General features: G+C 53.6%; 3 protein-coding genes and 1 long non-coding RNA gene across 4 annotated transcripts in view; 3 read left to right on the top strand and 1 right to left on the bottom strand.

Moving 5' to 3' along the window:
- The window catches only part of LOC310650467, a 376,544-nt gene that overhangs the window by 327,021 nt on the left and 32,981 nt on the right, over positions 1-16,542 (top strand). The window lies entirely within an intron of this gene.
- LOC310650473 (GTPase IMAP family member 3-like) lies at positions 3,331-11,753 on the top strand (the record flags this gene model as incomplete). Its single annotated transcript, XM_083380023.1, has 4 exons — positions 3,331-3,359; positions 4,108-4,189; positions 10,414-10,453; positions 10,856-11,753. The coding sequence occupies 4 exons, from the start codon at positions 3,331-3,333 to the stop codon at positions 11,473-11,475; spliced, it is 771 nt and encodes a 256-aa protein (XP_083236149.1). The 3' UTR covers positions 11,476-11,753.
- Positions 4,777-6,205, top strand: LOC310650476 (GTPase IMAP family member 2-like; the record flags this gene model as incomplete). The annotated part of the gene is made up of 2 exons (XM_083380025.1): positions 4,777-4,910; positions 5,563-6,205. The coding sequence occupies 2 exons, from the start codon at positions 4,777-4,779 to the stop codon at positions 6,203-6,205; spliced, it is 777 nt and encodes a 258-aa protein (XP_083236151.1).
- Positions 7,276-10,072, bottom strand: LOC310650474 (GTPase IMAP family member 4-like; the record flags this gene model as incomplete). The annotated part of the gene is made up of 2 exons (XM_083380024.1): positions 7,276-7,931; positions 10,051-10,072. The coding sequence occupies 2 exons, from the start codon at positions 10,070-10,072 to the stop codon at positions 7,276-7,278; spliced, it is 678 nt and encodes a 225-aa protein (XP_083236150.1).

Genomic DNA, 16,542 nt, shown 5'->3' with positions numbered 1-16,542 from the left:
GTTCCAGCACAAGGAGAGCATCGGTTGTGCCCCTGAGGTACCTAAGTACCCTCTTAACAGCAGTCCAGTGGAATTCCTTTGGGTGTTCCACATGCCTGGACAGTAGATTCACGGCTAAAGCTATGTCAGGCCTGCTCGATTTGCTGATATATAGCAAGGAGCCGATCACAGATCTGTAAAGCATATTATCTGTGAACTCAGGACCGTCCTTGTGAGTGTGATTCTAATAGTCACTTTGTATCGGGCTACGCGTTGGGTTAGATTCTGCCATTTTGCATTTGGCCAATAACTCCTCTATCTTTTCTTTCTGAGATAGGGCGAACCCCCCCCTTTAGTGGCCAAGATGTGCACACCCAGGTACTTGTCAACCCGCCCCAAAGATTTCAGGGTAAACGTTTCCCCCAGGGCCTTGGCAAATTCGTCACACCCTTCCTTGTCAGGCCCTACATATAGGAGGTTGTCCACATAAACTAACACCCATTCTGTGGTACCCTTGGAGTTGCGTGTGAAAACACATTCATCTGCATGGGATGCAGTGAAACCAACTCGTTCTAAACTTTTTCTAAGGCAGTCGTACCATAGTTTCCCCGACTGCTTAAGGCCATATAACCCTTTGTGGAGCAACCATGTATTTCCCCCTTCCTGCTGGTAGCCAGGAGGAGCCCTCACGTAGATCTGCCGGTCCAAGTTGGCGTGGAGGTAAGCCGTCTGGATGTCGAATTGGAAGACTTCCTCCCCCAGAGCGGCTGCAGTTACGAGGGCGACCTTGACGCTCTCTGCCCGGACGGTTGGAGAGTAGGTCTCCCCGTAGTCCTCCATGTAGCGCTGGGCGAACCCCTGAGCTACCAAATGGGCCTTATACAGGTAGAGGCCTTTGGCAAGTGGTTTGGCCTTGTAAACCCACCTTGTGCCAATGACTTTCCTCTCCTTTGGTGGTTGCTGGGGGGTGAAGACCTTGAGCTTTCTTAGGCTCTGCATTTCCTTCTCCATCGCGAGCTGCCATTTCTCCTGTTCTTCGATGGGCAGCTCCTGGATGTCAGAGAAGGATTTTGGGGTGACCACAACACTGTTGACAGACGCGATGTGCCCAATGTCGATTCTCTTTGGCGGGATCCCTTTGTTGGATCGCTTTGATCTCCTGACCTTCTGCCACTCACCGCCCTTTTCTTCCGCGGGTCTCTGAGGCGTCGCTGGGGGTGAAGACGGCGTGTCTTCCCCCTTGGGACTGGGCGGTTCATCCTCCCCATCTGATCCAGGTAGGATGACATCTTCGTCTTGTTCCTCACTTTCGTCAGTGGCAGGGTATGTGGTCGTCTCAGGTGATGTCGTGGTCGGTGTGTCCTTGCTGGGTCGGTTGACATATGGGCTCAGATCATTCAAGTGGATCTGGGTCCAATTGGAGTCCTCTTCGAAGGAGGCAGATTGGGAAGTGACAGTCCTGCCCCCTTCTCCCAGGAAACGGTAGGCCTTGGAGCCAGGAGCATAGCCCAAGAACCTCAGTCTCTGGGACAGAGATCTCCCCTTCTTCGGCAGCTGCTTGGGGATGTGCACCCAAGCGTAGGAGCCAAACACACGCAAGTGTCCCAGACTTGGTTTCCTACCGTGGACCAGGAAATATGGGGTCTGGTCCAGAACACTGCTCCAGGTGCGGTTTAAGGTGTAATTGGCGTAGTGCACCGCCTCTGCCCAGTATGATTCTGTGACCCCAGCGTCCGCAATCAGACTACGCATCATAGTTTGCAGGATTCCATTTCTTTTCTCTGCCACGCCATTTTGAGAGGGAGTGAATGGCGCTGTAAGAAAATGGCGGATGCCCTTACGCCTTACCCAGTCCTGGAATTTTCGGGACATGAACTCTGCCCCGCGGTTGCTCTGCAGTTGTGCGATCTTGGTCTTATACTGGGTGTCTACAAAGTCATACAGTGATTTTATGGCGTCAAAGGCTTCGGATTTTTCTGTGAGGGTATACACGTGGCCGTATCATGAAAAATCGTCAACGGCAGTGAGAAAATACTGTCTTTTTCCTAGGGATGGTGTGAAAGGCCCAACCAAATCAACATGTACTAGTTGGTACGGGTATTGGGCCTTACGCAGTGACACCTTAGGGATGGGGGCAGCCTTCCTCTTTGTCCTCTTACAGATGGCACAGTCCAGGAACATTTCACAATCCTTGAGCTGGACTCCCTCAGCAAACTCTCCCATCTTTTTAACCACAGGGAAGCTCGCATGACCTAATCTTCGGTGTAAGAGATGGGCACACTTATCGTGGAGCAGCTTCCCCACTGACACCCTCTTGGCTCTGGTTGCCTTGAGCGGTGCTGTAGGTGCCTGCTGAGATTCGGGTTTCTTGTCCACACTGCCCTTGGAAAGTTGTGGGGCTGGCTGAGGTGGCTTGGGTGCAACCGCTTCGGCCTTGCGCTCCTTACACAGCCTTGGGGCTGGCTGTGGGGGCTTTCTCTCTTCCCTTGCCCAGGCCCCTTCTGAGGTGGCACCCGGTGGACTGTCCTCTGTGGCTGGGTTCTCAGGGGAGAAGTATGGCAAACCATTTATGATGGCAATACTTCCAATGACCCTCTGGTTCCGGGTGACATGACCTCCCCCTTTGCGAAATAAAACTTCCACTCTGTCATCGTCACATAATTTGATAATGCTTAATAGGTTGTTGGCAATGGAGGGAGCATGCAATACCCCTTCAACTTTTCCCAGCCCGGGTACAGAAACAGTGCCCTCCCCAACAACCAAAGCCTTATCACCATTGGCCACCTTGACAGATGAGTTAATTTTCTTTAACCTTTTAAACCCTTGTTTCATATTGGTAATGTGAGATGAAGCTCCAGAGTCCAGTAGCCATAAGCCTTTGTGGTGGGGGTGAGAGGACAAGTATGCACAAAATTGCCCTTGGCACTACCTTTGCCCCCCCCCCCATGCCCCCTACCTTGCCCCTTGCCCCTTCCTTGATTGGGACCACGCTTGGGGCCTTGTTGGTGATGGGGGCAGTCCTTCTTCAGGTGCCCCTCAGAGCCACAGATGAAACACGTAAGTAGAGCATTAACCTGCTCTGAGCTGTGGTGCCTCCTGCTGGTTCGCTGGGTGGTAACTCTGGCGTACTCTCCTGCATCTCTTCGTCTCCTATCTTCCTCAATGAGCCTCCCTGTGAGGTAGGACAGAGTCATGGCTTCCTTCGTTGTCCCCTCCAGTGAAACAATGAAACTGCTCCAATTTTTGTCCAGGGAAGCCAGAATGACAGCGACCATGTTAACCTCAGGTACAAGGTAGTCTCTGGACATCAGTTCTGCCCTGAGTGCTTTCAATTTTCCCAGGTGTTCGGCCATGTTAGCTCCAAATCTGAGTCTGGTGGTGTAAAACTCAGTTGTGAGTCTGGTGATCGAACCGATGCTGTCGCTGTTGAATAAATTGTATAATAACCGCCAAACGTCACCAGCTGTGAGCCCATCTGGAATGCTGGAGTACAAGTTAGTATCCAGTGAACTCAGTAGAGTGGTATATGCTTTCCTATGATACCACTCTTCTTGGGGTCCCCAGGGAAGAGGTGGGGGGTCCAGAACCATGTCTAGAGTCCCTTGCTCTAATAGATACATCTGCACTTCTTTACTCCATCTGCTGAAATTTTCGCCCCCAAGTTGCAGTTTTTCAAATTTATTTAAGAATGCAGGAGCAGATGGAGAAATCTGTGAATGAAAGAAGTTTTCTCCAGTTCTTTGTCCATGCCTATACACCTTAGAGCTTTCCATTGAGGTAAATGGAAGAGGGACCCCTCTGGTGGTAGGTGGTGGTATTTTTCTCTGATTTTTGGATGGCCCCGACTGGGCATGCTCAGAGCTCATTTCAGCCCAGGGGGCGGAGAGAGCAGACGTGTCTCTTCCTGCTTCTGTGCTAGGCCCAGCCCTGGGCCTGTAGGCTGGAATTTGGGCTTGAAGAGGGACTGAAGGCCGCAGCAGCCCCGAAGATTCCTCCTGAAATCCCCCCGGCACTGGAACACTCACCGGGGGGCAAAGATCGCAGGATGGGGGCTGGATGGCGCCTGGATTGCTCGGATTGCCCAGAGGAGCCCATCGCTGGTCCTGAAGACCCTGGAGGCGGCTGAAGACGGCGCTGGAGGGGGAGGCCTCATCCGGAAACCCCCCCTGAAGACCATCTGGCAAGCAGGGCGTCTGGGCGGTGGCAAAAAGTAGGCTGGAGGGCCCGGGGGTTCACTGGGGGACCTGTGGGGTTGCAGGACGCAGCTGGGAGACTCCAGGTCGGACCCCTCCCGGCAGTTAGGCCCCGGGGAGAGGATTGGAGGCCTTAGAACTCTTCCGGGAGCCCCCTGGGGTTGGCGAGGGAGGCTGGCTACCCCCGATGTTGAGGCTGCAGTCATTTTAGCCTCCAGAGCTGCAACCAGGGTCCGGATAGTTGCTCCAATCTCTGCTGCAGTAGGCACGGCTGGGCAGGCTTTGATGCTATCATACGCCTTGAGGCTTTCCGGTGGGGAAGACCAGGGGGTTTCCATGCTGCTTGGGCTGGATGCCACCGATTACTGGGCCTCGAGGCTTGGCTGAGGCCTATCAATATCAGGCCATGTGGGTGTCCTGGGGGCCGCCATCTTGCTTCCGGTTGCCCCCGGAAGCTGTAGGTCACAGTTTGGCGGGAAATTTCACGCCAAAAGCTCTGGGGTCCCGGGGTCACTCAGGGTGGCCGGCGCCATGTTAGGGGGCCTCGTGGGCGCTGGGGAAGGACTTACCCGGAGTCCAGAGCCCCCCTGCGCTGGCATCCCCCATGGAGAGGCTTGTGACGTCCTTTGTGCTGCAAGAAACGTTAAGAGCAGTTCCTCATGTTCCTGCTCAGTCATCTGGCCCACGAGGCGCTTGTCTTGGGCCCGGGCTGCTTCTGCTGCGTCTGGGCAGTCTTGGGTAGACTGCAAGCCTTCCATGCTTCCCTCTGTGGCTTGCAGATGTAGGGAGGCATGCGAAGGGGTCCCTGGCGCTGAGCTTGCGTCAGGGGCTGGATGCAGGGCTGCCGTCCTGGATTGAAGACTCCTGGTCACAATTGGGGATCTCCTGCCATCCGTTTCAAATGGGTTCTTTGAACCTCCAGGCATCTTGCATGACTTGGAAGCGTTGCCTTAAACCATTCTCTGCTACCAATTTGTGAGATGGTCTCACGAGGTCGATGTTCGTTAAGGTGCTTCCAAGTAAAAGGCATCACGCAGGAATGCAATCATTCAAAGCTTTATTTAACGATAAAGTAAATAGAAAGAGTTCCCTGGCATGGAGGCATCCATGCCTGGGTTGAGCTCAGTAGATCAGCAAGCAAGCAAACAGAAGAGAGAACAAAGAGAACAGAGCAAGCTGAGAGCAGCCCCTTGAGCAGAGGTATTTATGGGGGTCTCAGCCCCTCCCTTACCATAAAACTCTCTCGCCAATGGGGCTGCAGGGGCCAGGGACCCCTGACCCACCAGTGGGAGCAAAGAAGCCTCTTTGCTCCCAGCTGATGACCTTTTTGGGGAACTGCCATTGCTGGCACAAAACATCTAACAGTAACGTCGTCTTCCAAACTCACAAGGGAGGATGGTGAACTCCGGCTGATCCTGGTGGGAAAGTCGGGAGGCGGGAAAAGTGCCACGGGCAACACTATCCTCGGCCGGCCGGTGTTCGAGTCCATCTTGCAGCTGAAGACCACCACCCTGAAGTGCCAAAGAGGGCAAGGAAGATGGCGGGACAGGAAGATCTCCGTGGTCGACACACCCGACATTTTCAATTCTGAAAACCACAGTGAGATTGTGCAAAATGAGATCAAGGCTTGTGTTGAACTCTCCCAGCCTGGCCCCCACGCCCTGATCTTTGTGACCCAGGTGGGACGCTTTACCGCCAAAGATGTGACAGTTGCAAAGGGTGTCCAGGATATGTTAGGGGACGAGTCCACCAGGCACACCATTGTCCTCTTCACTTGTGTGGAGGATTTGAGAGGGGAATTCCTGAAGGAATACGTCCGAATGTCTAACAACCACAATCTGCGGGACTTGATCCAGCGGTGCGGGAACCGCTTCTGTGGCTTCAATAACAAGGCCGCTGGAGCCGACTGCCAGGCACAGGTCTGGGAGCTGATGAAGATGGTGCAGATAGTTGTTTCGGAGAACAGGGGAAGACACTACGTCATCCGGCCGCCTAAGGTGCCCAAGGTACGGGATCAGCGTGTCATAGAGTAGAATCAAATGGAAGAGTTGAACTGGGCGAGGGCGGTGCTCTGTCTGCCCGTTTATAGGAGAGCAAGAAGTCCCTCCTCTCTGGGAGACCCCAACGGGTGGGTGGGACAGGAAGGCAGAGAAGTGGGGGGAGAACAAGGGAGGGGACCTAGCTACAAGACGGACACAGAAGCACCTCTGTTGTTGGGGGGGAGTTCTAGGTAATTTGGGGAGGGGGCTTTCTCCTTTTCTGAAGTTTCTGCTGGGTTCTGTACAAACAGGGAAATAAAATGGGACCTGGTCTGGGTTCCACCTGGGCGCAGCAGGGAGAAGGCGGGTCTTTCCACCAACTATTATCTGTTCCTCAGTTTCACTTTGGGTTGCTTCTCCAAGATGAACCTTTCTCCGGAGCTGATGGGTGTGAGAAGTCAGCCCCCTCCCCTGAGAAAGAAATATTTTTGGAAATCTTTAAAAGACAATATATTTCCCCAAGCAGAAACCAAGTCTGCAGAAATGCAGATGTGATCATCTTGTCTGAAACACTGGAATCGGGAAAGTGGGATTAGGAAGAAAGATCCCTAGAATCAACAACCCCTCACCAAAAATCTAAGAGGCATCAGCCCCAGCCCCAGGGAAGCAGGATATGACCTTTGGGACATACTAGGATTAACCCACCACCATCAGAAGACCAGAAAGGCACACTCAGACTCAGGTCAAAGTTTACGCCACAGGACCAACTCCAAACAAAAGGCTCCAGAGGGTATAAACACCCACTCCCTACATGTGCTCACTCTCTTTTTCCGTCCAGAGGCATCTTCCTGTCTGGCTCTCCTCTTCCATAAACCGCAACCTTCTTTCTAAAGCAGTCGCCAATTGATACTTGGGGGGGGCAGGATCCTCCCAGTGAAGGAGATCTGAGGGGAGAAAGCGGATTTTGAGGAGAAGGAATTGGCTCAGGGAGAGTCAGCCACGAATCTCTGACTCAGGTTCTTTGGAGGTCTCCCTGTGAGGGCAAGAAGGGGGAAATGCATGGCTGTGGCTTTTGGGAGAGCTGCCCCCACGGAGCAGAGGATCCAGCATAAAGGCTTTCTCTGTTAGAGAATAGAACACCGGGATAATTTGCTTTTCTTATAGTGCTCTTCGTCTTCCTTCATCATGTCTTCTGTGTAACAAGGAGCATCTCTGTTGTTGTGTACGAGCTGATCAATCATGGTCATCAATTCGGCCATCTGTTCCTCCCGTTCTTCTCCTTTGGCCTTGTTGTTGAAGGCCAGGTAGCGGTGTCCACACTGCTCTATCTGTTTCTGAAGCGAGTCATCACCCTGGGATAGGAAGTCCTCCAGACTCGTTTCTTCCAGGTCATCCTTGCGGGTGAACAAGAGGATCATGTAATTCTTGGCGTTCAAGTTGAAGATTTTACTGATCAGCTCAGCCACCTCCTTTTCCTCCTTGGAGAAACGGCCAGGACGCATCACCTGCAGAATGACGTGCGGACCTGGGTTGCACATGCTCATGCATTTCTTCACCTCAGCAGCAGTTTCCTTCTCTGAAACCTTGGTGTCGAAAAAGCCAGGAGTATCAACAACCATAATATTCTGGCCATTCCAGTTCTTCTCCATTTTTTGGCAAGATATCATCACTGACTTAGGGGACACGATGGATTTAAAGCATTGTTCTCCCAGGATTGTGTTTCCCGTCGTGCTTTTCCCATTCCTGGTTTTGCCCACCAGGACAATCCTTCGTTCTTGCCCTACAACCCAAAGCAGGGTGGGGAGAGAAGGGGATCAGTCAGCGAGGTTGGAGGAGATGAGCAGGCTGTGCCCATGGGAGGGGTCAAAGGCGTCATCAGTCATGAATCCCTGTGCGCCCACAAGAGATCTAAATCCACCTTGAATGCCTTTCTTATCTCCTGCTCATTTCCCTTGATCCGTTAGTACAGGGGTGTCAAACTCAATTTCATTGAGGGCCGCATCAGCATTGCGGTTGCCCTCAGGGGGCCGGGTGGGTGTGGCCTGGGTGGTTGTGGCCTACTGGGTGGGCATGGCTAAAGTGCGTATGGCCTACTGGGTGGCCATGGCCAGCTCTACATCGTTGGCATCAAGGGTGGCTCTGGGGGCCTGGGCAGGAGTGGGACAGATCTGAGGGTCTTTGGTGGAAGGAGGGTCTGTGGGCCAGGGCCAAGGCAGCGGGGCCCGTTCCCTCACTGTTTCCAGGATGGCTTCGTGGGCCGCATGTAACCACTTCGCGGGCCGGATCCGGCCCCCGGGCCTTGTATTTCACATGTCTGCGTTAGTAGGTCAGATTCTTGTAGCGAACTGAAGCTTGCTATAAATCTTGATACTCATTTGAACTACCTGAATCTCCTGACTTTCCTGGCACTCACTCACTCACTCACTCTCTGTCTATCTATCTATCTATCTATCTATCTATCTATCTATCTATCTATCTATCTATCTATCTATCTATCTATAATTTCTCTCTCTCTCTCTAGCTATCATCATCATCATAAATAATAATAATAATAATAATAATAATAATAATAATAATAATAATAATAATAATAATAATAATAATAATAATAATAATTTTATTTGTATACCGCCCTTCTCCCGAAGGACTCAGGGCGGTGAACAGGGCAATAAATACTAAAATACAAAGATACAAAGGTTAAGAGAAAATTAAACAAAATGCCCAATGACTTACAACAATAAGTTAAAATACATTAAAAGCAGTAATAAAACCCAAACCCCATCAGGCCAGGCCGGCTTGTTCAAACAAGTAGGTCTTTAGATCTCGTCGAAAGGAGCGGAGGTCGGGAGCCATCCGGAGCTCAACTGGTAAACGGTTCCACAGGTCAGGTGCACCCACAGAGAACGCCCTCCCCCTGGGGGCCACCAGTCGGCATTCTCTGACCGGTGGCACCCTGAGCAGGCCCTCTCTGTGGGAGCGCACTGGGCGGAGGGAAGTTGATGCCGGCCGCAGGTGCTCCCTAAGGTACTCCGGACCCATGCCATGTAGGGCTGTAAAGGTCATTACCAGCACCTTGAATCTCACCCGGAAGACAACTGGAAGTCAATGCAGCTCACGGAGCAAAGGTGTAACATGGGAGTATTGGGAGACTCCCAGCACAACTCTCGCGGCTGCATTCTGCACCAGTTGGAGCCTCCGAGTGGTCCTCAAGGGCAGCCCCATGTAGAGAGCGTTGCAGTAGTCTAATCGAGAGGTCACGAGCGCATGAGTGACCGTACGCAAGGCATCCCGGTCTAGATAGGGCCGCAACTGGAGCACCAGGCGAACCTGGGCGAAGGCCCCCCTAGTCACAGTTACTATATGATCTTCTAAAGAAAGCTGTGAATCTAGGAGGACTCCCAAGTTGCGAGCCCTATCTACGGGGGGTAATAACTCACCCCCCATAGAAAGAGATGGAATATTCTGAATTTCCCGAGATGCCGGTACGCACAGCCACTCAGTCTTGTCAGGGTTGAGCCGAAGCCTGTTCCTCCCCATCCAGACCCGAACCGCTTCCAGGCAACGGGACATCACGTCGAGGGCATCACTGGGGTGGTTTGGGGTCGAAATAAAAAGCTGGGTATCATCAGCATACTGATGATACCCAACTCCAAAACCACGAATGATCTCACCCAGCGGTTTCATATAGATGTTGAACAGGAGAGGTGAGAGGACCGACCCCTGAGGAACTCCACAAACGAGAGGCCTCGAGGTCGACCTCTGCCCCCCTGCCATCATCATCATCATCATCATCATCATCATCATCATTATTATTATTAGTGTGTGTGTGTGTGTGTGTGTGTGTGTGTGTGTGTGATCTCCCATCAGCAGTATACGACCAACCTAGCCTGTCCTTCCACCCAGGACAGTAGCTTCAGCCATTCCCACTGCAATCAGTCATTGAGAATAGAGTTGGAAGGGACCTCAGAGGTCATCTAGTCCAGCCCCCTGTTCTAGCAGGAGACCCTTAGAGAATCACAGAATGACAGAGCTGAAAGGGACCTTGGAGGTCATCTAGTCCAGTCCCCTCCCAAGCAGGAGATCCTTACAGAATCATGAAATAACAGAGCTGGAAGGGACCTGGGAGGTCATCTAGTCCAGCCCCTTGCCCAGGTAGGAGATCCTGGACCATTCCAGAAAAAGCAGCTGTCAAGTCTCCTCTTCTTACTCTGCCCAGGGACTCTACCCTCCCCTGTCTGAACTGCTGATTCTTTCTCTTTTAGGCTGCCACGAGGGACCACGGAACGGAAGCGAAGGAAGGAGGTGAGGGTCCCGCCAGGATTTGGCTTCATTGCTTGCCAAATTCTTCCACAGGGAAACAGCTTGGCTGTGTGTGCCGAAGCATGGACTAACAGAGTTGGAAGGAACTCTGGAGGTCTTCTAGTCTGACCCTCTGTCTGTCTGTCTGTCTGTCTTATCTGTCTGTCTGTCTGTCTGTCTGTCTATCTATCTATCTGTCTGTCTATCTATCTATCTATCTATCTATCTATCTATCTATCTATCTATCTATCTATCTATCATCTATCTACCTCTATTGAGTATCTAATATTCTCTCTCTCTGTCCGCCCCTCCCCCTACCTTCCCCCCATATATTCACTGAATTCCCTTCCAGCCGTGTAACTCCGCTCTGCCCTAAGACTCTCCCTCTCTCTTCCAAACTCCTAGGGGATGATGCCGACTTCCGGCTGATCCTGGTTGGGAAGTCCGGAGGCGGGAAAAGCGCCACGGGCAACACCATCCTCGGCCGGAGGCAGTTCGAGTCCGCCCTGGGAGCGAAGACCACCACCCGGGTGTTGCAAATGGGGCAGGGGACCTGGAAAGGCGGGAAGATCTTCGTGATTGACACGCCAGCCCTTTTCGTTTCCAAAGAGACGGATCTGTCCCTGGAGGAGGAGATGAGAAACTGCCATCGGATGTGCCAGTCAGGCCTCCACGCCTTCGTCTTGGTGACCCAGGTGGGGCGCTTCACGAAAGAAGACAAGGATGCCGCCAAGCGGGTCTGGGAGATCTTTGGGGAAAAGTCCGTCCATCACACGATCGTCCTCTTCACCTGCAAGGAAGACCTAGGAGAGGACTCCCTGCAGGAGTACGTTGAAAAATGCGACAACAAAAAGCTGCGTAAGCTGATTGAGAAGTGCGGCAACCGCTTTTGCGGGTTTAACAATGGGGCCAAAGGAGCCGAGCGGGAGAAGCAGGTCTCGGAGCTGATGAAGGAGGTCCAGAAGATGGTGAACAAGAATGGAAAGTGGTCACCAGGAAAAAAACAACAACATGCTTCTCAGTAAACATTGAGATATAATGTCTTGGGGGAAGGGGGGGAGCTAATTTCTTTCTCGGCTTTTTTTGCATCGCCCCTCTCCAGTTCTCTCGTGATTCATCCTAATGCATAATTGTGCCTTCCCCAATGTCGGCAGGGGCTGAGATTCAGACCTCCACGATATCCCCGTCGTTTTGGATGACAGCCAGCAATTCGAGCCGGTCCCCCCTTTTTATTTATTTATTATTTATTTATTTATTTAATTTGTATACCGCCCTTCTCCCAAAGGACTCAGGGTGGTGAACAGGGCAATACATAATAAAAACAAGATACAAAAATTAAAAATTATTAAAAGTAATTAAACCACGATGCCCGTAATAAATTAGTACAGATTAAAAGTTAATTTATAAAACCCATCCCCATCCCATCAGGTCAGGCCGGCTTGTTCAAAAAGGTGGGTTTTAAGATCGCGCCGGAAGGAGCGGAGATCAGGCGCCATCCGGAGCTCGACCGGAAGATGGTTCCATAAATCTGGTGTGCCCACAGAGAACGCCCTCCCCCTGGGGGCCACCAGTCGGCATTCTTTGACCGGTGGCACCCTGAGGGAGCGTACTGGGTGGAGGGAAGTTGATGCCGGCCGCAGGTGCTCTCCAAGGTATTCCGGACCCATGCCATGTACCAGTTGGAGCCTCCGGGTGGTGTTCAAGGGTAGCCCCATGTAGAGAGCATTGCAGTAGTCAAGACGAGAGGTCACGAGCGCATGAGTGACCGTACGTAAGGCATCCCGGTCTAGATAGGGCCGCAACTGGCGCACCAGGCGGACCTGGGCGAAGGCCCCCCTAGTCACAGCTACTATATGGTCTTCTAGGGAAAGCTGTGAGTCTAGGAGGACTCCCAAGTTGCGAGCCCTATCTACAGGAGGTAATAACTCACCCCCCATAGAGAGGGGTGGGATATCCTGAATGTCCCAAGATGCCGGTACGCACAGCCACTCAGTCTTGTCAGGGTTGAGTCGAAGCCTGTTCCTCCCCATCCAGACCCGGACCGCCTCCAGGCAATGGGACATCACGTCGAGGGCATCACTGGGGTGGTTTGGGGTCGAAATAAAAAGCTGGGTATCATCAGCATACTGATGATACCCAACTCCAAAGCCACGAATGATCTCACCCAGCGGTTTCATGTAGATGTTGAACAGGAGAGGTGAGAGGACCGACCCCTGAGGGACTCCACAAACGAGAGGCCTCGCGGTCGACCTCTGCCCCCCTGCCAACACCGACTGCGAGCGTCCCAGGAGATAGGAGGAGAACCACTGAAGGACCGTGCCTCCCACTCCCAATCCCCTGAGGCGCCGCAGCAGGATACCATGGTCGATGGTATCGAAAGCCACTGACAGGTCTAATAGGGCTAGGACAGAGGAATATCCCCTCTCCCGAGCCCTCCAGAGATCATTCACCAGTGCGACCAATGCCATCTCCATGCTGTACCCGGGCCTGAAGCCCGATTTGTACGGGTCTAGATAATCCACTTCATCCAGGACCAGAGGGAGCTGATGCGCCACCACACTCTCAACAACCTTCGCAAGAAAGCGAAGGTTGGAGACCGGACGAAAGTTATTTAACACAGCCGGGTCCAAGGCAGGCTTCTTGAGGAGGGTTCTCACCACCGCCTCTTTCAAGGCGGTGGGGAAACTACCCTCACTCAAAGAGGCAGATATAACTGCCTGGAACCAGCCTCGTGTCCCCTCCCGGGCTGCATAAATCAGCCAGGAAGGGCACGGGTCCAATAAACATGTGGTGGAGCTCAGCCTCCCCATCATCCTGTCCACTTCCTCCGGAGTTACAGGATCGAACTCCTCCCAGGTAACATTGACAAGACCACCCGTGTCCTGATCGTCCGACTCTGCCCAGTCGGAGTCCAGACCGGTCCGAATCCGAGCGATTTTGTCCGACAGATGTTGACTAAACTCCTCGGCACGCCCCTGCAAGGGTTCCTCACTCACCTCCTGATTAAAGAGGGAGCGGGTCACCCTAAACAGGGCGGCCAGGCGATTATCTGCGGACGCGATGAGGGCAGCGAAGTAGTTAGACCTCGCCACCCTCATCGCTGCGAGATAAGACCTAATATGGGTTCTTAGTCACAATCGGTCGGATTCAGATCGGCTGGACCTCCAACCGCTCTCTAGGCCCCGTCTCCGACGCTTCATCTCCTGGAGCTCTGCAGAAAACCATGGAGCCCACTGGGATCTGCGCCAGGTCAGGGGCCGCAAGGGTACAATTCGGTCAAGGTTCTGGGAGCGGGGATGTGCAGCCACCTGAGTTCCGACTGGTGTACCTAAATGCCAGGTCCGTTGTTAATAAGGCTCCCCTCGTCCGGGATTTAGTCGAGGGTGAGCAAGCGGACCTGGCTTGCATTACGGAAACCTGGTTGGGCCCAGAGGGTGGTATCCCCCTGGTGGATCTCTGCCCACCAGGCTTCCGGGTGCTACACCGGCCTCGGACTCAGGGTAGGGGTGGGGGAGTGGCTGTAGTTATGAGGGAGACCTTATGTCCGCAGGAGGCCACCGTTCCTCAGATAGTCGGGTGTGAATCTCTCTTATTGAGGTTTGGTCCTAGGGCGCAGTTGGGCTTGCTGCTCGCGTACCTTTCGCCTAGTCGCGTAGCAGCAGCCCTGCCTGAGCTTCTCGATATCCTCTCAGGGCTGGTGATTGAGTTTCCTAAACTAATGGTTTTGGGAGACTTCAATCTACCATCCCTGGGAGGAGTATCTGAGTTAGCTCGGGAGTTCATGGCTTCCATGACGGCCATGGACCTGACGCAGGTAATTCATGGACCAACCCATGAGGGAGGCCACACCCTTGACTTGGTTTTCTTATCTGGTCGGTGGTTAGATGATCTTGGTGGGGGCTCCCCAATTGTTATGCCCCTGTCATGGACCGACCATCATCTCCTGCGGCTGGTCTTCCGTTTTGCCACCCCCCACCGTGGGGTTGTTGAGCCAACTAGATGGTTCCGCCCCAGGCGCTTAATGGACCCTGAGAGGTTTCAGGCAGCGCTGGGGGCCCCACCTGCCTCCCCAGCTCACAGCTCGGCGGATGCCTTAGTGGAGGCCTGGGAAAGGACGGCCACGGAGGCACTTGACCGAGTTGTACCCTTGCGGCCCCTGACCCGGCGCAGATCCCAATGGGCTCCATGGTTTTCCGTGGAGCTCCGGGAGATGAAGCGTCGGAGACGGGGCCTAGAGAGCGTTTGGAGGTCCACCCGATCTGAATCCGACCGATTGCGACTAAGAACCCATATTAGGTCTTATCTCGCTGCGATGAGGGTAGCGAGATCTAATTATTTCGCTGCCCTCATCGCGTCCGCAGATAATCGCCCGGCCGCCCTGTTTAGGGTGACCCGCTCCCTCCTCAACCAGGAGGTCAGTGAGGATCCCTTGCAGGGGCGTGCCGAGGAATTTAGTCAACATCTGTCGGACAAAATCGCTCGGATTCGGACCGGTTTGGACTCCGACTGGGCAGTATCGGATGATCAGGACACAAGTGATCTTGTCGATGTCATCTGGGAGGAGTTCGATCCTGTGACTCCGGAGGAAGTGGACAGGATCATGGGGAGGCTGAGCTCCACCACATGTTTACTGGACCCGTGCCCTTCCTGGCTGGTTTATGCAGCCCGGGAGGGGACACGAAGCTGGTTCCAGGCGGTTATAGCTGCTTCTTTGAGTGAGGGCAGTTTTCCCGCCGCCTTGAAGGAGGCGGTGGTGAGACCTCTCCTCAAGAAGCCTACCTTGGATCCGGCTGTTTTGAATAACTTTCGTCCGGTCTCCAACCTTCGCTTCCTTGCGAAGGTTGTTGAGAGTGTGGTGGCACATCAGCTCCCTCTGGTCCTGGATGAAGCGGATTATCTAGACCCGTACCAATCGGGCTTCAGGCCTGGGTACAGCACGGAGACGGCATTGGTCGCGCTGGTGAATGATCTCTGGAGGGCTCGGGACAGAGGATACTCCTCTGTTCTAGTCCTATTAGACCTCTCAGCGGCTTTCGATACCATCGACCATGGTATCTTGCTGCGGCGTCTCAGGGGATTGGGAGTGGGAGGCACGGTTCTTCAGTGGTTCTCCTCCTATCTCCTGGGACGTTCGCAGTCGGTGTTGACGGGGGGGCAGAGGTCGACCGCGAGGCCTCTCGCTTGTGGAGTCCCTCAGGGGTCGGTCCTCTCGCCCCTTCTGTTCAACATCTACATGAAGCCGCTGGGTGAGATCATTCGTGGTTTTGGAGTTGGGTATCATCAGTATGCTGATGATACCCAACTTTTCATTTCGACCCCAAACCACCCCAGTGATGCCCTCGACGTGATGTCCCGGTGCCTGGAGGCGGTCCGGGTCTGGATGGGGAGGAACAGGCTTCGTCTCAACCCCGACAAGACGGAGTGGCTGTGCGTACCGGCATCCCGGGATATTCAGGATATCCCACCCCTCATTATGGGGGGTGAGTCATTACCTCCTGTAGATAGGGCTCGCAACTTGGGAGTCCTCCTAGATTCACAGCTCTCTTTAGAAGACCATATTGTAGCTGTAACTAGGGGGGCGTTCGCCCAGGTTCGCCTGGTGCGCCAGTTGCGGCCCTATCTAGACCGGGATGCCTTGCGCACGGTCACTCATGCGCTCGTGACCTCTCGTCTTGATTACTGCAACGCTCTCTACATGGGGCTACCCTTGAAGACCACTCGGAGGCTCCAGCTGGCACAGAATGCAGCCGCGAGAGTTGTGTCAGGGGTCTCCCGATACTCCCGTGTTACACCTTTGGTCCGCGAGCTGCATTGGTTGCCAGTTGTCTTCCGGGTGAGGTTCAAGGTGTTGGTAATGACCTACAAAGCCCTCCATGGCATGGGTCCAGAATACCTTGGGGAGCACCTGCAGCCGGCGTCAACTTCCCTCCGCCCAGTACGCTCCCACAGAGAGGGCCTCCTCAGGGTGCCGCCGGTCAAAGAATGCCGACTGGTGGCCCCCAGGGGGAGAGCGTTCTCTGTGGGTGCACCGGACTTATGGAACCATCTTCCGGTAGAGCTCCGGATGGCGCCCGACCTCCGCTCCTTCCGGC

The sequence above is a fragment of the Vipera ursinii genome, assembly GCF_947247035.1.
Source record: "Vipera ursinii genome assembly, contig: SUPER_Z_unloc_1, whole genome shotgun sequence".
NCBI classification, from domain to species: Eukaryota; Metazoa; Chordata; class Lepidosauria; order Squamata; family Viperidae; genus Vipera; species Vipera ursinii.
Note: the sequence above shows the minus strand (reverse complement) of the source record. Positions and strands in the feature narration are given on the sequence as shown.